Raw genomic sequence first — 19,252 nt, 5'->3', positions numbered from 1 at the left:
AAAATAGAGATGAAAACCATCGAATCCCATATACCAATGGTCTATCCAGCTTATCAGCACCAGGCTGGGCAGCATGGAGGACATAGAAATGATGTGGCCTGCAATTCGGGTAATTAGGCTAATATACACGAACAAAATGGTGAAGGAATAAACACTGAAGTGTAAAATGAGGTGGGGAGTTCTAAGCTTCCAAAAAGAAGTATGCTTCAAGAAGACCAGCATGATTTTCAGAAGCTCTGGAGCAGAAACACTGGAGCCAAGTCTTGAAGGATAGATTTGGGTGGATGCAAGGAAGTGAAGCAGACATTCCAGGTGAGTAGAACTTGGGGGCAAAGGCTGGGCACTGCATACCACTAGCAAGGTGAATAAAGGGATGTGACATAAGTCCACATTATAGAGATGTGGGGACCTAGGCTGAAGAGAGGAAGGCAAGTGCCGCTCATTAATTCAGTGGGGATTTTCTACCAACTATTGTGTGCCACACACACAGATCCAAACAATGGAAACAACCAATGGTGGCCAAAAATTCTACCCTGGAGCTTACTGCCTAATCGGGGAGGAATATGTCTGTGAAACAACCACCTGGATATATGGGAAATTGCAACTGTGCTGAATGCATTAAAGGACTGATCTATGGTTCTAGGAGAACAGACAGATTTAACTGTCTGTTTAACTGGGGAGAGGTTTTCTGGAAAAAATGACACTTCTGCTGACAGCTGAAAGAATCAGTGAGAATGAGTAAAGGATGGAAAAGGAAGATCTTTAAAGGCAGAAAAACAAGCATTTGCAAAGACTTAGGAGGAAGCTGCGTGGTAGACAGGCCTCAGACAGTGCCTGTGGCTGGTGTAATTTCGACCACGAATGGCAAGAGAGTAGGAGATCAAGGTGGAGAGGTGGGCAGGGCTTGGACCAAACAGGACTGTCAATATGGTGGGTAGGATTTGGCAGTTTATACTAAGAGCCCCTGAACAGTTTTCAGTGTGTAGAGAGAGTGTGTGTGTGTGTGTGTGTGTGTGTGAGACATGATCAGATTCTGTTTTGAAAGGATCATTCTGGATGCAATGTGCACAGCAGTCTGCATGAGGCTGGTGATGCCAGGGTGGGTGCAGACCCAGAGGAAGGCTCCTGCAAATAATGCCAGCCTAGAAGCTGGGAGCCAGAGTTTACATGGTGAGGCAGGAAACTGGAGGCTATAAAGCTTTTCGAGTATGCCTTAAAAAAAAAAAAAAAAAAAAAAGCTAGTGTTTAGAAACTCTTAGTCCTGCAAGATGGGTTAGAGAACAGGGAGATCATCAGAGAAGCTGTGGCACTAACACCAGGGAGAAGTGCTAAGAGCTTGGACTAGGTGTTAGCCAAGAGGAAGATCAAAAACCCTCACTAATAACACTAGTAGTGCCTACAGCCATTTACTGAGGACTTAAACATTCTAGACACATTGGATGTTCTATCTGGTTCTTACATCTACCTCTACGGTGGGCATTATCCCCGTTCCACAGATGGGGACACTGAGAAGGAATGTGCTCAAGGATCATAGCTAGCAAGCGGCAGAAGCAGGGCTAGAACCCAGGGCTGTAACGTCAAGGGGTGAGCAAAACCGCGTTATGTGAAGAAGATCCCGGGTGTTGATGACTCATAGGGCAAAAGAAATAACATGGAGCAGCCGAACATGACTGCAAGGCTTAAAGACTGAGGAAAAGGAAAACATGCTTCCAGCGATGGCGATGCAGATGGAGGGAGGAAGAGGAAGAGTCCGATTCTGGACACACGAGACAGGCAAGAAAATGCTCACCCCGTAGGTGGAATACGGATGCTACCACAGAATGTTCGAAGCAGTGGCCCCTACGACTGGCAGAGGCTCGGAGGTGGCCAGCAGTCCTGGGCCATGTGGGCCCTTTTTTGCCTCTTGAGCATTCAGCTTAGAGGGGCACTGCCGTCTCTGGCTTGTATGTCCTGTTGGGAAGAATGCTTCTGAAATGACGGAAAAGGGCTCTCCTGCCCTGAGCAAACATTGACAGTTCTAAGGAGCAAATGACTGTACACACTTTGGAACTAGAGCCAAGTAAACATTAAAGAGAACAAACTGTGTCCCTGTTACCACCCCCCCTCCCCCCCCCCCCCCCAACTCAACTGATTTTGAGCAAGGGCTGAGCAATTTTGGCTCGTCATTGTTCAAGTGAGAATATAGTACTTTTGGGGCAGAACCTAAATGAGAAGCAAAAAAAATGTAATCTTCATTAAATTCCCCAAACTATATCTTCTCTTCCATATCATAAAATAAGGGGATCTTCGCTGCAGAACAACTACACAAATTATTTGGAATCTAATGCACTGAGGTAGGACTCCGAAGGAAATGAAACAACATAAATGCAATGAGGTGCCAGAAATGAGAACATTTTTAAGGCACTAAATCACACGTCACTCACCAGCCCTCTCTGATCTTTCTCCCTTCAGATTTCCCTGTCCTCTTTGACTGAATTGTAACATGTTAAGACGGAACATACTGTCTTCTTTTTCATCTTTTCTAACCTACAGCTCCTCTCTAGTCTTTTTTGTCAGGCTCTTACAGGCCACTCTGTTAACAGACACGTCCAGTATCTGTGCTCACTATTCTCTTACACTTCAGCACTCTCTCGCGGATGCACCTGTATCTTCTCACGGGTGGTCACTTTGCCACCCTCGCCCCTACTTCCCCCGGCAGCGGCCTTGCTGTTTACGTTTCCAACAAAGACTGTGTTTCTGACAAAGAATTCCAAAACTAAAAGAAAAAGGCTGGAAAATCACCATCCTATGCTATTTACAACCAGGAGCTCGTCCTCCCAGGACCTGAAGGTGGGACTGAGGGAGAAGATGAACGGGGCCCGGCCCCGCTGGGCGGGAGAACCCTGCCGTAGGCGCTTCTCCACTTGGTCCAAACAGGTCGGTGTTGGGCGCTGCTGATTTATGATGCCTCCATGGGGCCCTGACAGGGGCTACGCAAAAATAAGGTAATTATTATGTGCATAAGAAGCCATTAATTAAAGCATGAAGAGAGGGGCAACCTGCTAATTGTAAAAGAGCCAGAAACCTGGAGTTTAGGAGTTAGAGATTGCCAGCTACTGAATAAGGTAAGCTTGACCTTGCTGATCTGAGTTGAAGTACAGATTCAGAACCAAAGAAATGTGTTCTCCTCTCCTTGCAGTTTATTTATTTAAGAAAAAGGTTCTTTTTTTTTTTTTTTTTTTTTTTTTTTTTTCCCCATTGAATCTTCCGGTATTTTTTTTTTTGGTTTTTCCCCTGTTGTTTTTTTTTTTTTTTTTTTTAATTTTTTTTTTTTTCCCCAACGTTTATTTATTTTTGGGACAGAGAGAGACAGAGCATGAACGGGGGAAGGGCAGAGAGAGAGGGAGACACAGAATCGGAAACAGGCTCCAGGCTCTGAGCCATCAGCCCAGAGCCTGACGCGGGGCTCGAACTCACGGACCGCGAGATCGTGACCTGGCTGAAGTCGGATGCTTAACCGACTGTGCCACCCAGGCGCCCCTCCCCATGGTGTCTTTTAACATGTTCTCTTGTCCCACGTATTTGCTACCCATTTGTAGTATCTGGATGTAGAGCAAGGGATTGGCAAACTTCTTTGGCAAAGATCAGGTAGGAAATATTTACAGATTTACAGGTCTTGCAGTCTCTGTCACAGCTACTGTGCTTACAAGGTGAATGCAACCATAGACAATATGTAAGTGAATGCATTGGTTGTGTTCCAATAAAACTTTATGTCCAAAAACAGGCAATACACCAGATTGGCCTGAGGACCACGGTTTGCCCACTTCCAATATACAGGCTTCCTCAGATGCAGATCCAGGTTTTTAGCAAATACACAGCCATTGGGAGGCGTATGCCTGGTGGCCCCTCTTTCTGTGACATTAGCAACCACTGGTAATCATGTCTAGGTCCATCATTTCATTACAGGCTGCAAAATGACAATATTTTTTATTCCTTTAGTTGTTATTAGCTGGAGTACTAGTATAATGAGAAACTTCCCCCTGATCAATTTAATTACCCTGGGATAGAATTCATAAGGGAACCACAGAATAAATGAATAAATGTTTGATTCTTTCCTTTTGCAAATAATTTTCAAAACAATGAGTTGGTTACTTAGCATCCTCCAAAGGTAACCAGTGAGGGATTTCTTATTTTACTATCATGAACTCTTAGATTGAAACTTTACTTAAGGCTTTCCATCCATTGCAGTTATTATCCTTACTGATGCTCTAATTATCCACTAGACAGCCAGCGGGAGCCTCTTTAAGTTGGCTCCTGAGTCCTTTTGACACATCCCCAGTAATCCTTGATGGCATCCTCACTATGCATTCTATTATGTCAAGACATTCCATTCTAATCTCATTCAGCTCCTGTTCTAGCCCTGCAATCACTCTATCTCCTAGGAGCCTATGGGTGCTCAGGGAGCTCTCCGCTGCTTGCTTAGTTTCTAGACAATTTAGTGGAAATATTAGGAAATATTTATTTATTTTTAATGTTTATTTATTATTGACAGAGAGAGACAACATGCGCAAAGGAGGGACAGAGAGAGGAGGAGACCCAGAATCCGAAGCAGGCTCCAGGCTCTGAGCTGTCAGCACAGAGCCTGACGATGTGGGGCTCGAACCCACAAACCACAAGACCCTGACCTGAGCCGGAGTCAGATGCTTGACCGACTGAGCCACCCAGGTGCCCCGAAATATGGATATTTTTAAAAGAAAAGATTTATCATGAATTCATACTTATTCATATTGGTATTTCCAATTCTACGTTATTAACTAGATAATATATAAATATTATCTATATATTATATTGATAATATGTAAATATTATCAATATAAATGTATATTGAATTAATATATTCTATCTTGTTTCTGTTTCTCCTTTCTCCAATGCTGAAAATCCTAGTTTCCCCAAACTCTATACAATCACATGCTGTATTCTCCTACAATTTTAGCCAAGATTGAGAAGACCGGACTGAAGATCCGCTGAAGTAAGTCATAAATAAAGAGCTTAGTTTCTTAGAAAAGGGCTTTTCCCACTTCTTCACTCTTCCATATATCCTGCTGGGTCTCAGGCCATTAATCAGAAGGCAGGTACTATCATCCCATAACTGTTCCTCAAACTGGAGACGTAGAGGCCCTGGATTTCAGAACAGATTTCAGAGGGGAAGGTGGAAATCAAATGCATTTTATATGCTATCACTGCTTGCTTCTTCCATGGCCCCGATGTAGGTGACTGTGTTAGTAGTCAAAGGCCAATTGGCCACTCTACCGAGATCACATAGGGGATGAAAAATCCATTTCCAAACAAAAATTGTCACTAACAAAAGATTATACCAGAAAGGGTGAAAAACAGAGGTCACAGAGTTTTCTCATTTGTGTTTAGAGGAGGGCAGGAGGGCTTCTTTTTATATCCATATAAAAATATAAATATTAAATATATCAGCATATATCATATATTATATATATCAATAAATAGACTATATCATACACAACATACTTATCAATATAGAATATACTCTCTATTCAACGATCATACATTAAGCCCCGTCATGTGCCAGGCTCTGTGCAAGACCACGGGCAATCAAAGATGGATACGACACACTCACTGCCTTTGGGAGAGACAGAAATGCAAGCCAGATAAAAAGCTCTTTAAACACAACAATGTGAGTAAACTAAAAAAGCACAGAGAAAAGGGAGATTGATTCTGTACAGGGAAAAGCGAGGGAGACTTTTATGGAGGAGCTGGCCTCTCAGTTCAGTGGTGGAGAACAGGAAGTGTATTAATATTCCAGGCAGATTTGTTTAGCGCACAGGAGAGGAGGCCTGCCTCCGTGATCAGGAGCGCATACGCCGTGATGGAACGAACCACCACAAGCTTGTAGTGTCAGAGGGGACTGATGGCATTCCTCAGCGGAGAAGTGTGCCTCTAAACAAAGTTGAGAAAAGGGATAAGTCTTTGAGTTCGTCCCCCCCTTCCCCTGCCACCCTGGGCTCCCTGAATGCCCTTGACCACCCCCATTAATCCCTTTGTATTCCCCAGACCAAGGGCAGAAGGTTAAGCGCTCTGAGAGAAGCCTCCACTGTACAGAGGAAGGCCTACAAGGTGGTGGGGTCGGTTTAACAAAAGAGCATCTTTTTTCTGTCTGGACAGAAAAGAAAGCCAGCAAGAAAGGGATGCAAACCAAAAATCTAAGTGACGGAAGAGAGAATACTCTGCTTTACGGAAGGACATGCGCCGGTGGAAAATCGCAACAATGGGGAGGGGGTGGGGGAGGGGAGGGAACCTTCGTGCAAACTGTGATGCAGGCACTTTGATCTCTTAAAGCTGGGATTTCTGTTAAACTAAATTTGCATACAAAGAGGATTATTCCGCATATCATTTTAATAAGAATATGAAAACCCAGCAACATGTAATGTTTTCATGGGAGACTTGAGGCTCTGTCTTCCTAAAATACATTTATTGGTATTCGTGATGCAATATGTAAATACCATAAAAATAAATATCCACAGTCTCATCCACTTCTGTTTGATCTACTTGAGCTTTGTGTCTTGGCCTCATTTGCCAACACAGCCCATGAAAGAAATTGCGCTCTTGGATCTCTGATGAGGTAGGTTTACGTTCTGTTGACCTGCTGCCGTGTCTGTTTTTCCATCTCCTGTTTGTGTGTCGGCAGACGCCGCTGATGTAAGGTAACAGAGCAAACACATACTGTTTGCATTTCGTATCAAAGGGCCCACCATACTGCCTGAATAAGGAGTACATTTATGCTTAAGATTGGATCCATTAAAGGAAAAAGAAACTCTAAAGAAAAAGAGCATTGGCGCATGATGGTTTCAAAGTTTAAGTGTAGGTAAAACTTTACAAATGTACGTATAAAATTGGAACAGGCCCAGACCGCTAGGGCCTGGGGTCTTTCGGGGACAGGAAAAGGGAAGCTTGTGACCAGCTCCAAGGGCTATATCGAAATGGCTACCGACCAGGACAGAGGGATTTCCTCTTCTCCAGTCGTGCTAATCAGAGGTAGACAATTTTCTTTCCATCCGGTTGATTTAACCTTTTTGTGATTTAATATTCGTGGGTATAATTAGAAACATTTACTAACACCCAAGGTCTAGGGGAAAAACTTAAAAATACAGTTGGCTCTTGAACAACATGGGTTTGAGCTACATGGGTCCAAATATGTGGATTTCTCACAGTGCAGTGCTGTAAATGTATTTTCTCCTCCTTATGATTTTATTTCTAGCTTACTTTATTGTAAGAATACAGTATATAATATATAACTTCCAAAATGTGTTTTAATCCACTATTTATGCTATCGGCAAGTCTTTCAACAGTGGGCTATTAGTAATGAAGGTTTGGGAAAGTCACAAGTTATATATGGGTTTTCAACTGTGCAGGAGCAGGTGGTCAGTGTCCCTCCTCCCCAAGGTGGTCGGGGGTCAACAGTGGTTCATTCCACCCTCCTAGGTGATAAAAATCACAGCTTCACCCAGTTAAATGACTTGTTTGGGTGGTACAGCTCAATTAAGGGGCTTCCGAGAGAATGTTCTAATAAAATATTACATTCTCTTAAAAAACAGAATTCTTTTTAAAAAGGCTAAAGTATATTTTTAATTAAAGATGTTTAATAACATTTATTCTTTGGAAAACATGTAATCATACTGAAGCAATTTTCTATTCGTCTTCTGAGATGATGGCCCCAGAAATAAAGGTGAGAAAATTAGAGGCAAAGATAACCTTGATTTAGTATCATAAGCAGTGCTGTGGTCTGAATGTTCGTGTCCCCTCAAATTTGTATGTTGAAAGCTAACCCCCAAAGTGATGGTATTGACTCATTGTGAGGTAATTCGGTCACGAAGACAGAGCCCTCATGGAAGTGCTCTTATAAAAAAGTGCCCTTATAAAGAGGCCCCAGAGAGTTTCCTTGCCTCAATTGCCACATGAGGATAGGAGAAGTCAAAAGTCTGCAACTGGGAAGAGGGCTTGTACCAAACATGACCGTGTTGGCACCTTGAAATTGGGCAGTCAGTTTCCAGAACTGAGAGCAGTCTCTGCTATTTATAAGCTCCCCGGTTTATGGTGTCTTCTTTATACAGCTCGGAAGGACCAAAACAAATAACGATAGTATCCTTTAATAGAAGATAGACTTTAAAAAGTACAAAGCAGAGAAGGTATAAAAATTTAACTCTTCCGATGTGTTTTTGTTAGCCAAAGAAGAATTCCTATATGTAGAATACGGTACCTTTTTAATTTCAGATTTCAAATTGCAAGGGTTACTCTGCTGGCTGAAGAGGGATTTCTTGAATCTCTCTATAACCCTTCTTTTCAAATTGTGGTGCAAAGCTGGAGGAAGCTGCATAAAATGAGAAAACAATTATTGTAAGCAAATGTTAACACTGTACAGACGACTCCTGGAAGCATTTACTGAGGGTCAGTGTAACAATACGAATTCAACAGGACTAAATAAGAATATAAATTTGACTCCAAATATCATGACTAGGTGTGATAATTTTTCATTCCGCAATCCAGAAGGAATATATTACTCCTCTCTCTTTCAAAAGGCTGCTTCCATTTATACTATTGTTCCTTCATTTTCTTGGTATTATTTTTCATATAAAACCTAAATTGCACATATAAATTGAATTTTGCAAAGAACAGACTTCACGAGGAAGGATGCATTCTGTCAGATGTTTACGTGCTATGTCATGCCCAGAATTGTGCTAAACAACCTGACCAAGGTCCTAAAGGATCTGATGCTTTGTGTTTTATGTTTTGTGTTTTGTTTTTGTTTGTTTAGAGAGAGAGTGAGCACGAGCTGGGGAGAGGGGCAGAGGGAGAGAAGAAGAGAATCCTAAGCAGACTCCACGCTCAACCCTCAGTACGGAGCCCATCGCAGGGCTTGATCCCATGACCCTGGGATCCTGACCTGAGCTGACATCAAGAGTCGGATGCTCAACCAACTGAGCCACACAGGCGCTCCTGAAGGATCTGACACTTTGGAACAGGAAGCACATATCTGCACTACGAAGTCAGATGCCTGTCTGTGAGCACTCCTGATATTCACATAGAGATCAGACTGTAGGGACCAATCTTGTCAAGAAGAAAAGAATGAATTAGTTTACATTAGGGCTGTGCCAGGATGAGTTGGATTTAATAACTTAGTAGCAAGTCACTTTGAAATCTCTGAAAATATGGCAATTGGATGAAATTGGAGATTTCAAAACAGTGATTTTGTAGAGATCTGCAGGTTGAATTTACACAAGGAAACCAAAGATCCTGAGAAGCACAGAAGGTTGAAGTAAAGTTTGGAAGAAGGATAATAGAGCAAAGAAATAGGGTCAGAATGATAAGTAGTCTCAGAGTGGAAATAACATTTGGTTTGTTTAAAATATGGAGAGGATTTGGAAGGAGAGGAAAAAGAATCATTAAGAAAAGAGATGGCTAAGTGGGAAGGAAGATGTAGTAGTAGGCGCTCTCAAGATTAAAAACAAAATAAAACAAATCCAGCCAACAAAAATACAAGAATAGAATTAAAGATTCAGGCCAAAAGGAGACAAATGTGGTAGTGGCAATTATTTACCCCCCCCATTCCATTTTTCTATACTCTCTTACTGTTTAGGTTTGGTGCCATGTGACCCCTTTGGCCACTAAAAATGATATGTGTCACTCCGAGGATGTGGCAATTCAAAGACGGCATCCTTCTCCTCCATCCCTGTCTGCCCTGGGCAAGGAGCTTGGCGTCCATCCGTTCCAGATGGCACAACCACAAGATGGAGGAGGGCCACCTGACCTGCCCAAATTTAGCTGAGTGAGAAATAAACCACTGCTGTGCCAAGCAAAGAGATTTCGGGTGTTAGTGTAGTGTAACTTACCATATCCTGGCTACAAGGAATGTCCATTCATTCAAGTTACATGAAGCAGGGGAATGTATAAAATGTAATAGAGAAATGAATGGGGTCAATGGGGTCTCACAACGGCTTCTTATACCCAGAGAAAAACTGTTCATCAGCCCAGACACAACAGAATGTGGGACCCATTATGAAGCGCTGTAATGCCATAAATAGAAAAACAATGTAATTGAAAAATGTTTTAACAGCACCATCTGTAATTCTAGTCAATCCTTTGATTTTACTTGAGTGAAAGCAGGCTTAATTACAGACGAACCAAGATTCTGCTGGAGGATCTGAAGTCCTTTAGTATACTCTGGAAGGTTCTGTAAGTTGACAGCATTGAATCTATAATGAGCTCTTTTTATTTCAGAACTAGAGCATTCTTGTACCTTGCTCCAGATGTAATTGAATCACTCTCCTTATCCCCAACAAATGGTCATAATTATTGTCCTTGTATACGGAATGAAAAGGGAAATAAATGTGGACAGAGAGAGGGAGAGAAAGAGAGAGAGGGAGAGAGTGAGGGAGAGGGTGAGGGAGAGGGAGGGAGGGAGAGAGAGAGGGAGAGAGAGGGAGAGAGAGAGAGAGAGAGAGAGATTTCTTGGCATTAATAAGCAAATGGTTGGAAGACAGATGAGAAGGAAAATGAGTATAAGTTATACATGTGTGCATGAGATTAGCAAAAGTAATGAATTTAACTTAAGAGTGGGACCAGACAAAGAACGGAAGGGTCCTGTGCACACCTTTCTAGCAAGGGGATTGGTTAGAGAGGAGTGGATGGGAGAAGTGCCTGGAGATATCTTTTTGGTTTTGAGAATTCCCTACCCTTACCCACGGGAAGTTGCCACTTCCCTAAATCAAACACCAGAGGGCAGTGTTGGCCCAGGACCGTCTAGTTGTTGCCTCGCACGATTCCAATTTCCAAAGAGTGGCAGCAAGCCTTTTGTGATCCACCTAATTGCACAGCGGACTTTTGAAGGTGTGAAGTACCAGTGGGTCCACAGGTTCCTTTGAAAGAGACTAACCCCAGCACTGGCAGCTGTCACTACCGGATTGCTAATTCAAATAGTCTTAAAATCCTTTGCTATTCATTTAACTTGATAAGCCTCTAATTAACTCAGAATTGCTTTTATTGCTCCTGATTGCTTGAATTAATTCTCATAAAAGCTTTCTTGAATAAGTTAACAGTCGACTTAAGATTCATACAGGAGACAGTATTAGAAAGCTATTTTACTTATTGGAATAATTATCACGATAGCCAGCACCCCACCTTTAAAATTTTCATGGAAGAATTTAAAATTTTGCGCAGAATGATACATAGTTCAATTGCTGAAGAAGTAAGTATACTATACTATATACAAGAACTATAATACTAAGAATAGAATATTAACACCTATGATTCTTATGTGCCAGTTACTATGATTACTCTTTTGTGTGCATTATGTCCCTTTTCTCCCCACAATAAACTTGTAAGGCAGCTACTGTGTTATAAGTAAGGAAATCAGAGCTTCAAGACATTATGTAACATGCATAACGACTGAGTTGGTGCCTCTTTTAACACAACCCTTATCCCAGAGCACACACACCACCACTGGTATTTCTACAGTGTAACACTTTACAAACACTCCACATACATTATTTCCTTCATTGCAATAGTCCCAGAAGCTACCCGAATCTTACTGATGGAGAAACTGATTCTAGAAAAGATGAGTCTCTCAACACCACACATCTAAGAGCTTATTTCTTGTTTTTACCATCCCAAAGTAACAACAGAAAAGATGAAATCTGATCTCTATGTTCTATACCAGAGTCTTGAACTTGCATGATGTAGGGATACTTCTTAAAGACACATTCTCTAGTGTCTCTAAGAATACCTAGTGCACACCAGCAATAATGGAGAGTGCCCCATTTGAAGTGACTTAAATAATATCTTTTCTGTAAAAACAAATTATTTTGATATATTACCGCCTAAAAGGAGATTTCCCTAAATGCTAACAAAAATTCAAAGATCAGGGGCGCCTGGGTGGCGCAGTCGGTTAAGCGTCCGACTTCAGCCAGGTCACGATCTCGTGGTCCGTGAGTTCGAGCCCCGCGTCAGGCTCTGGGCTGATGGCTCAGAGCCTGGAGCCTGTTTCCGATTCTGTGTCTCCCTCTCTCTCTGTCCCTCCCCCGTTCATGCCATGTCTCTCTCTGTCCCAAAAATAAATAAACATTGAAAAAAAAATTAAAAAAAAAATTCAAAGATCATTATCACAATAAAGGCACAAAATGTAAGCTTTCTCTTGGAATCCGTGAACGCTGAAAACACGAGTCCACTTGGATGCATGGCTTTACCCTAAATCCGGTGTAATCTATCCCCCTTGCCATTAGGAACCAGGAGACCCAGATAAGAGACAGTAAGGAGGGTTCCAATTCCATCTACAACTATTGCTGAAAAGAGCAGTTTGTTCCACTGATGACAGCCAGGGTATAACTTCAGCTGAGGGACAGCTGTTTCCAGCCACAGTTTTTGTTCTATCAGCAACAATTGTGGTTGTTAAGATGGCAGTCTGAAGTTGGTCCACCTAACTGCCCATCTGTGCTCTAGAAGACAGATGTTTGATTTTTAAAAGTTGCTATGTGCTGATTTTCAAAGCATTTCTTTAACCAAGTCATCGGATGCTGAGTGCAGAATTAAATCCAAAGCATAAGTTGGCTGCATAGGTCTCAGCTAAGCAACAACACACAAAGACTCGTATTAAAAGGTAACGTATGTACCTTGGTCACCGTATGTGCCCGGAGATGGATTTTGGTTTCCAGCAATGGAAATGAACCACTGATTTTATTCTCAGCTGGCTGTCTTAAGATTACCATCTCAGTTTTGATAAAAGCAGATGTCAAATCAGTGAAGGCAGCGTAAGGATTTTAACATCCTGCCTTTTACAATAGTTGCTTTTAGATGATTTCCAAGATCTGTCTCCATGGAAACTGGATAGGAAAGGCCACCATCAGCCCAGAGTGTCCCCTGTAAGGTTATCTGCGGGTTGTCGGGAAGGGTGAGGTCCTGCAATTCAGGGCAGCTACCACAGGCGTAAGCCCACCAAGGAGTCTGACTAGGAAATAAACATGGGGACAAGAAGAGTTGTTTGTTTGTTTGTGTGCTCGTTTGTTGATTCAGATTTACTTTCAGCAGATTTCCTTTGGAATTGGCAGACAGAGAAGACTGACCTTGGCCTTCCACCTGTAGCAAATAGGAAGGTATCATGTTCAGACTTGTTTTTATCTCCTTCATTTGAAAGGCATTGTCTTGGGCTGGCATGATAATTTAAAGTTCCCCAAAAGGGAAACATTCCTTCCTATTTGTAATGTCATAAACTTTCAAGTATTCTGGAAATACATTTTAAAAACCACAATGGTTACATCTGAACTTGTAGCAAGGAATGCCAGCTTGCCAAAAAATATGAAATCATTTGTTATGCTGAAGTGTGAGAGCATAATAATAAGATATTTATAACCATTTCATTCTTGCTTTAACATTACTTTGAAATCCAACAAAGAAATGGAACACATCCATCAAAAAGTTTTTTATTATATAAAAATTAGCAAGACAGGCATATGGAAACTATATTTAAATTTCAAAGTATATTTTCTCTCAATTTAGTAGTTAAGCATTGAGGTAATCAATAAGCTATTTAAAGCTATTTCCTTAACAGTAAAGAATGCTTCCCCATATTTCTACATCAGCATTTAAATGGAAATGCATTTTTGAATATAATATCTTTACTCAATAGAGATATGGCAGATTATGTTTTGATTGATTAACCAACTTTCTACATCCTCCTCTTATTTCCTTGTACCCCTTCACCCTCTTTCATTTAATCAGGTAGACAGTTCGGTGGGATTGCCTAAGGGAAAGGTTGACAGCAGAAAATGGAGGAAAAAAGTAATCAATTTCAGACTCTTGAGTCTCAAAAGGCTAGCCCTAAGAGTGATTGGAAGGAATAGCAGATTTGGGGGAAAACGTGACAGATAAGAGCCAGGCTAGGGAGAAGCCAAAGGGGAAGCAGTGAGAACTCAGAGGTGGGTAGGTCCCACAGAAGGGAGTCCCTTGCCTAGTCCCCCAGCCCAAGTGTGACAGTTGCCTACTTGTTGCCTCTCGGCTCCAAATTCACCCTTTGGTGCCCTGCATGTGACAGTGGAATTTCTCCCTTGCCAGGATGTTGGGCTCTGTCTGTAGAGAGAGAGCACTCGAGGGATGCTGGAGGAGAACGGTGCTTGACTTTCTGGTCCCAGTGATGCTCCCGCCTTGCCCCAGTCCTGCAGCACTGAGCGGTCAGCAGCCAAGGGGAAACCAGAGTGGTGCTTACCCCTAGACCGTTTCACTGGCACCAATCCTATAGGCAGCTTCCCAGAATGTTCCATGGAGCAGCACCTACCAGTGGGAAGCCTCCTCTGGTCCCATAGAGGGTATTTCCCAGCCCAAGCCACACGTGCTGCTTTCCAGCAAGTTCCACAGCATGACAGCTCAGCATGGATTACTTGCCCTAACCCCCCAGGGGAAGGCTTCCTGCAAATTTCTCTAGCACAGCATCTCAGTGGATTTCTCTGATCTTTCCGATGAGGTCTGGACCTGAGCCCAGGATGGGAGTGTCCTCTTTTCTTCCTTTCTTGGATGCTCTGCCTCAGCCCTATAAATAGTGACTTCCATAGCTGCTCTTGCTATATTCTTTAGATACTCTCTTCCCCTCCTTCTTAAATAATACTGTTACTATTAATAACTTTTAGTAATTCTTTATATTAAATCTTCCCTATTGAAATTACTGTGTGGTTTCTGTCTCCTAACTGGACCCTCACTGATAACAGATTAGGCTCCAGCAAGGTCCCAGAAGAAGGACCCATACAGATGGGAATTGGGACTTGGTTTGATTGTGCCCTTGGAACCGAGCCCAGTGCTGAATTTTGCCACAGGACATGGGCCGCTGATAGCCCATGACATGCAGTGGCATCACAATTGATCAAGTATCACCATGATAAAGAACCAACTGAAGGAAGTGCCCTGGAAGCTTGAGTGGCTGCTGCACTACGAAGTAGGAAGACCACAAGGACTGCGTTGTGGGATGGATTCTTCAAAGTGCATCAGAGCACTTAGGAAAAAAAATGACAAGCTTGGGTCCTTGAACTCTTGGCTCACATCATAGTCTGAGCCCCAGAGAGATTCCATGATAGCCCTAAAAGAGCCTGTGATTTTCTTGCTACCACAGCACAGATACGGCTGATAATCAGATACAAATTTAATTGGGCAGGTTGCTAAATTACAACGTCAGTTGAATGCCTACTTTGCTGAGGTTTTCATGTGAAAGTTAGAAAAAAGAATAGGATCCTAAAGCTTGAAATAGGGACACCTTGTTGGATCCAGATAAAACAGACACTCCTGTCACTCTGAGTCATTATTGCCAGCGGAAGTAGCTTGTCACTCTGTGTCAGAGAAGACCAGCCTTCTTTTGCTTGAAAACTCTACACTAACCTCATCCGGGATAGATGAGGAGTGAGATCTTAAAAAGGAATGCTTATTCCTCCTAAGACCCACAACAACGAGGGTCAAGTCCATCACGTGGGCCATATCTCGACATGATGCAGGGGAACTGGTGCACACTATGACCCGGAAGGAAATAGCTTACCTGTCAGAATTGCAAGACTTTGCTACTTTGTACCAGCAGCAACGCAGGGAACAAGTGTAGTAGATTCAAAGGGTTTTAGGCCCAGAGGGTGAAACACGACACTGAATCAGGCTGAATTCATTCATATGGGTGCTCTTACTAGAGAGTCCAGATTTAGCGTATTAGTTCCTGCAGCTGAAGGTAACTGCTTACTTGGTTGGCATGCTATACAACTCCAACTCAATGGTGACCTTTGTTTAATGGGGGTAAAATGCCAGAGCTACCCTGACATGTGGAGGAGGGAATCCAAAGGCTTGGGGACCTGCCATTTACCATGTGTGACCTGCACACTCCCTCCCCAATTATGTTCAGCAAAAATACTCAGAAGCCACTCCTGTCACTAAGGTATGGAGAAGTACGTTAGAGACGGGAGCACCAGCATCCTTAAAAATCTCTATGGCTGCTTTCCTTTGTAGGCCAGGTACAACACTGAAAATATAGGATCCCAACGGGGATGATGTGATCCCAAAGAAGCAGAGGCCAAGGGACGCCATTTACCCACCAGTGACAGTTAGAAGCATTTACCAGAAAGGGTGGGAGGAATGCACTGTTAATTAGAGTGCTTTGACCCCAGTGGTCTTTGGTGGTGGCTCAGAATACTGGAGTATTCTTTAATCCAAATGACAGAAAAGAAACTCTGGGTCTGGTAGACAAAAATCTGACCCGATTTGCCGTCGCCACAGCGGACAGTCACAGCCTCTCATGCAATTTCTATACCTAGGTCAATTTAAAGACCCAAAGCCCTTGATTAGGGGGGAATAGCTGGGACTCCTTTAGGAAGGGCCCAGAAACACTGATATAAGTATACAGTATACATTTTCCTCCAAGTCTGAGGCCCAAAGAGACCTACAGCCATTTATTATCATAATGCCACCGTCATACACCAATCAGCATGGATTTTTGTTTGTTGGCTTGTTGGCTTGTTTTGTTTGTTTGATTTTGGGGAGAGAGTAAGTGTATTAGCCCAGTGTGACTTACAGTGGGCCCATTCGGTCCACCAACCTGGTGGCATTTCTCTTTAGTCCTCGGACATATAATTGGAATCGCTACGATTGGCAAGTGACAGAGTCATAAGATTGGCTCTCTGGATCTTAGACTGAGTAAATGTTTATATGTTTTGCTCATTGATACGTCACAAATGCATAGAACAGTGGCGTCTGATAGTAGGCACCTAATAATTATATGTCAAATGAATGAATGAATGAACAAATGAACTGCATAAGACACGCCATCTTAGACTCCAAAATGCTAGTTACTTTCTCATCCATATGCCTACACGTCATCTACAAAAATTTCTTTTCTTATTAACATTAAGACCTTGGTTAGCTTTGGTAACTTTGTGTATATATGTATACACACACACACAAGAAGAATTGACCAAAAACCAAATCAGAAACTATGAGCCTTATTCCAAAGAACAAAAAGAAGAGGGTAGAAAGAAGAAGAAGAGAACAGAGAAGGAAAGAAAAGAGAGAGAGAGGGAAAAAAAGAGCAACGGACTAACGTACAAAATGGCAGGACACTTGTCTGTTGGTGTCTGGAACCGGTGGCTGTGCGGGTCTGGAGGCGAGGCCGCCTGGCTTGCCCAGTGTCAGTCTCACTCCAGTAGATGCGCAGTTACCAGGCACGGACAGGCGGGGTTTGGTGTAAGGGGGTCCAGCCTCCACTGGACCCGCTGCGCCGTGCCCTGAAGCCCCACCGTGTCGGTGTTGGGGAGAAAATGGTGACACCCAATCTCTCCTCCCCACTGGGCGTCTCAAACCATGCTGCTCAGGCAGCCCTCACAGAGTAGTGGGGGGCAGTCAGCTTGCCCTGCTCCACAGTCTCCCGCACCCCCTAGGCGCTCAGAAGGGATTCAAAACCCAATGTCTTAAGGGATCGCACACCACGCAGACCTGGTTCTGGGGAAATGCCAATCAGCCCTGCTGATAAAGGGCCTTTGGCTGGCACCTGCAGGGTCTTTTGTTCTTGGGGGGGGGGCAGTGTACCCTCTTCTCACAGTACTCAGGGAGGGAACCGTTTTCTCCCAGCGCACTCCTGAGATCACTACCTCGACCCAGGGCTGGCTCCCCTCCCCTCCAGGCACACACACACTTAGCGGCTTCAGTCCGGAGAAAGTCACGCACTTTTGAAAACTCTGATCTTCAGCTCCTAAGGCTGTTTGCAAAGTAGAGACTGGCACTCTCCGTATTTCTCATTCTCCAGTCCGTGGTCCAGAGCGCTTTTTCTCTTGTCCTAACACAAAACTGCAATCCACAGCTTCTCTTTCTCTTCCTTTTGTCTCTCCACAGAAGGGGATCCCTCCCTCTGTGCCCACACTGTTTTGTCTCCCCCAGTTTGCATACACGCACCACTGTCCCGCCAATCTGTCTCCCTCCATCTGTGGAGATTTTTTCTGTCACTCCGGAGATAGACTTTCTGGGTATTCCAAGTGTTCTGACCTCAATACTGCTGTGTGTGTGAGGGATAAGGGAAATCCTGGTCCCCCTGCTTCTCCACCATCTTGACTCCTCTGAGAGGTCCTAGTTTTAACCCAGCATCCTCAGGATTCCTCCGTGGGCACTAGTTTTTCTTTCCCGTAGCGAGGCTGTTCAAAACCCAGCCCTGTCCCCACTTTCACCCCCATAATGAAGGGCCATTTGTGTTGAAATTTATTTTTGGTGGGACACGGACAAAAGAGTAGGTTATGAGTCATAGGGGGAAACTGCCATATTTGCTTTTTATACCCTACAACCTTTCCAGCTCTAGCTCTGCCGCTAAGCCAAAGTGTTCCCAAATATATGTAGTTGGAGATAATAAAAATGAGCATTCGTTCCAATTTAAAATTCCACAAAGTAGTGCTTCAACGACATTACCATCAACTTGTACTTAAGATGAAAAGGAAATAAAATGCTAGCATACTGACCTGTGTGATGTAGATGATTTTGTGCAGCTGAATTAAGATCTGCTGAATAGGATCACTGATCTGTCGTACTTTCCTCTGGGACACAGCAATCCCTGCAGATGCTGTGGATGATAAATTCTGCAGTTAGTCAAGATCCTGGTTTTCTCTTTCAAAAATATTTAGTAGAAAATATTAGAACTTGGGGTAAAATTCTGAAAAAATAATTAAGCTAAAATCTTGATCCTACCAATGAGATAATATTCAGAGACCTTGTAACACTTCCATATTTCACAATATGGTATGCACTTCTTCCTTTTACTTATATGACTTCTGAGTAACATAACAATGTTACCTTTTATAACAATTAAAAATACTCCTGGAAATTTTGCCTGCGATTACACCAGGCTGCCACCAGGAGTCAGTGGTGCTTTGGATACTGTGGCCTTTGAAAAGCTGGGCTTCAGATACGTGCAGTTAACAGACTATCAGGCTTTTACATTTTAAAGTCATTATGCCCTTAATATCATATTTTAAAACTAATTTTAGTAAAACTACTAACACAAACACCGAATAGGCAATCTTACAGAGGGAAAAAAAACCCAGAAACAAACAAACAAAAAAGTACACAATTTGTAATAAGGGTTTAAAGGTTACTGTAACCCTTGATTATTACAAATTATAATGTTCACCTGGATGTTTCTCTAGCTCTAAATAAGACACATTGGTAACTTATCCTGACTTCTCATCATACTGCCACTCCA

General features: G+C 42.8%; 1 protein-coding gene and 1 long non-coding RNA gene across 17 annotated transcripts in view; one reads left to right on the top strand and one right to left on the bottom strand.

The window, feature by feature from the left end:
• NEK10 (NIMA related kinase 10) overlaps positions 1-19,252 on the bottom strand; it is a 230,833-nt gene that overhangs the window by 14,916 nt on the left and 196,665 nt on the right. For 14 of the 16 annotated variants that reach the window (XM_040480008.1, XM_040480012.1, XM_040480014.1 and 11 more), the window contains 2 exons: positions 18,513-18,613; positions 8,264-8,374 (listed from right to left, as the gene is read on the bottom strand). In XM_040480008.1, the coding sequence (XP_040335942.1) occupies positions 8,264-8,374; positions 18,513-18,613 (212 nt within the window). Of the gene's footprint in view, positions 1-3,526; positions 3,683-8,263; positions 8,375-18,512; positions 18,614-19,252 lie in introns of those variants that run through there. The other 2 variants (XM_040480017.1, XM_040480023.1) reach the window with 2 other exon arrangements.
• On the top strand, positions 4,919-6,539 carry LOC121033575 (uncharacterized). The gene is made up of 2 exons (XR_005792000.1): positions 4,919-5,008; positions 6,172-6,539. It is a non-coding gene; the product is annotated as an uncharacterized LOC121033575 (long non-coding RNA).

This window comes from Herpailurus yagouaroundi, unplaced genomic scaffold (assembly GCF_014898765.1).
Source record: "Herpailurus yagouaroundi ecotype Mexico unplaced genomic scaffold, PumYag 159, whole genome shotgun sequence".
Taxonomy (NCBI): Eukaryota; Metazoa; Chordata; class Mammalia; order Carnivora; family Felidae; genus Herpailurus; species Herpailurus yagouaroundi.
Note: the sequence above shows the minus strand (reverse complement) of the source record. Positions and strands in the feature narration are given on the sequence as shown.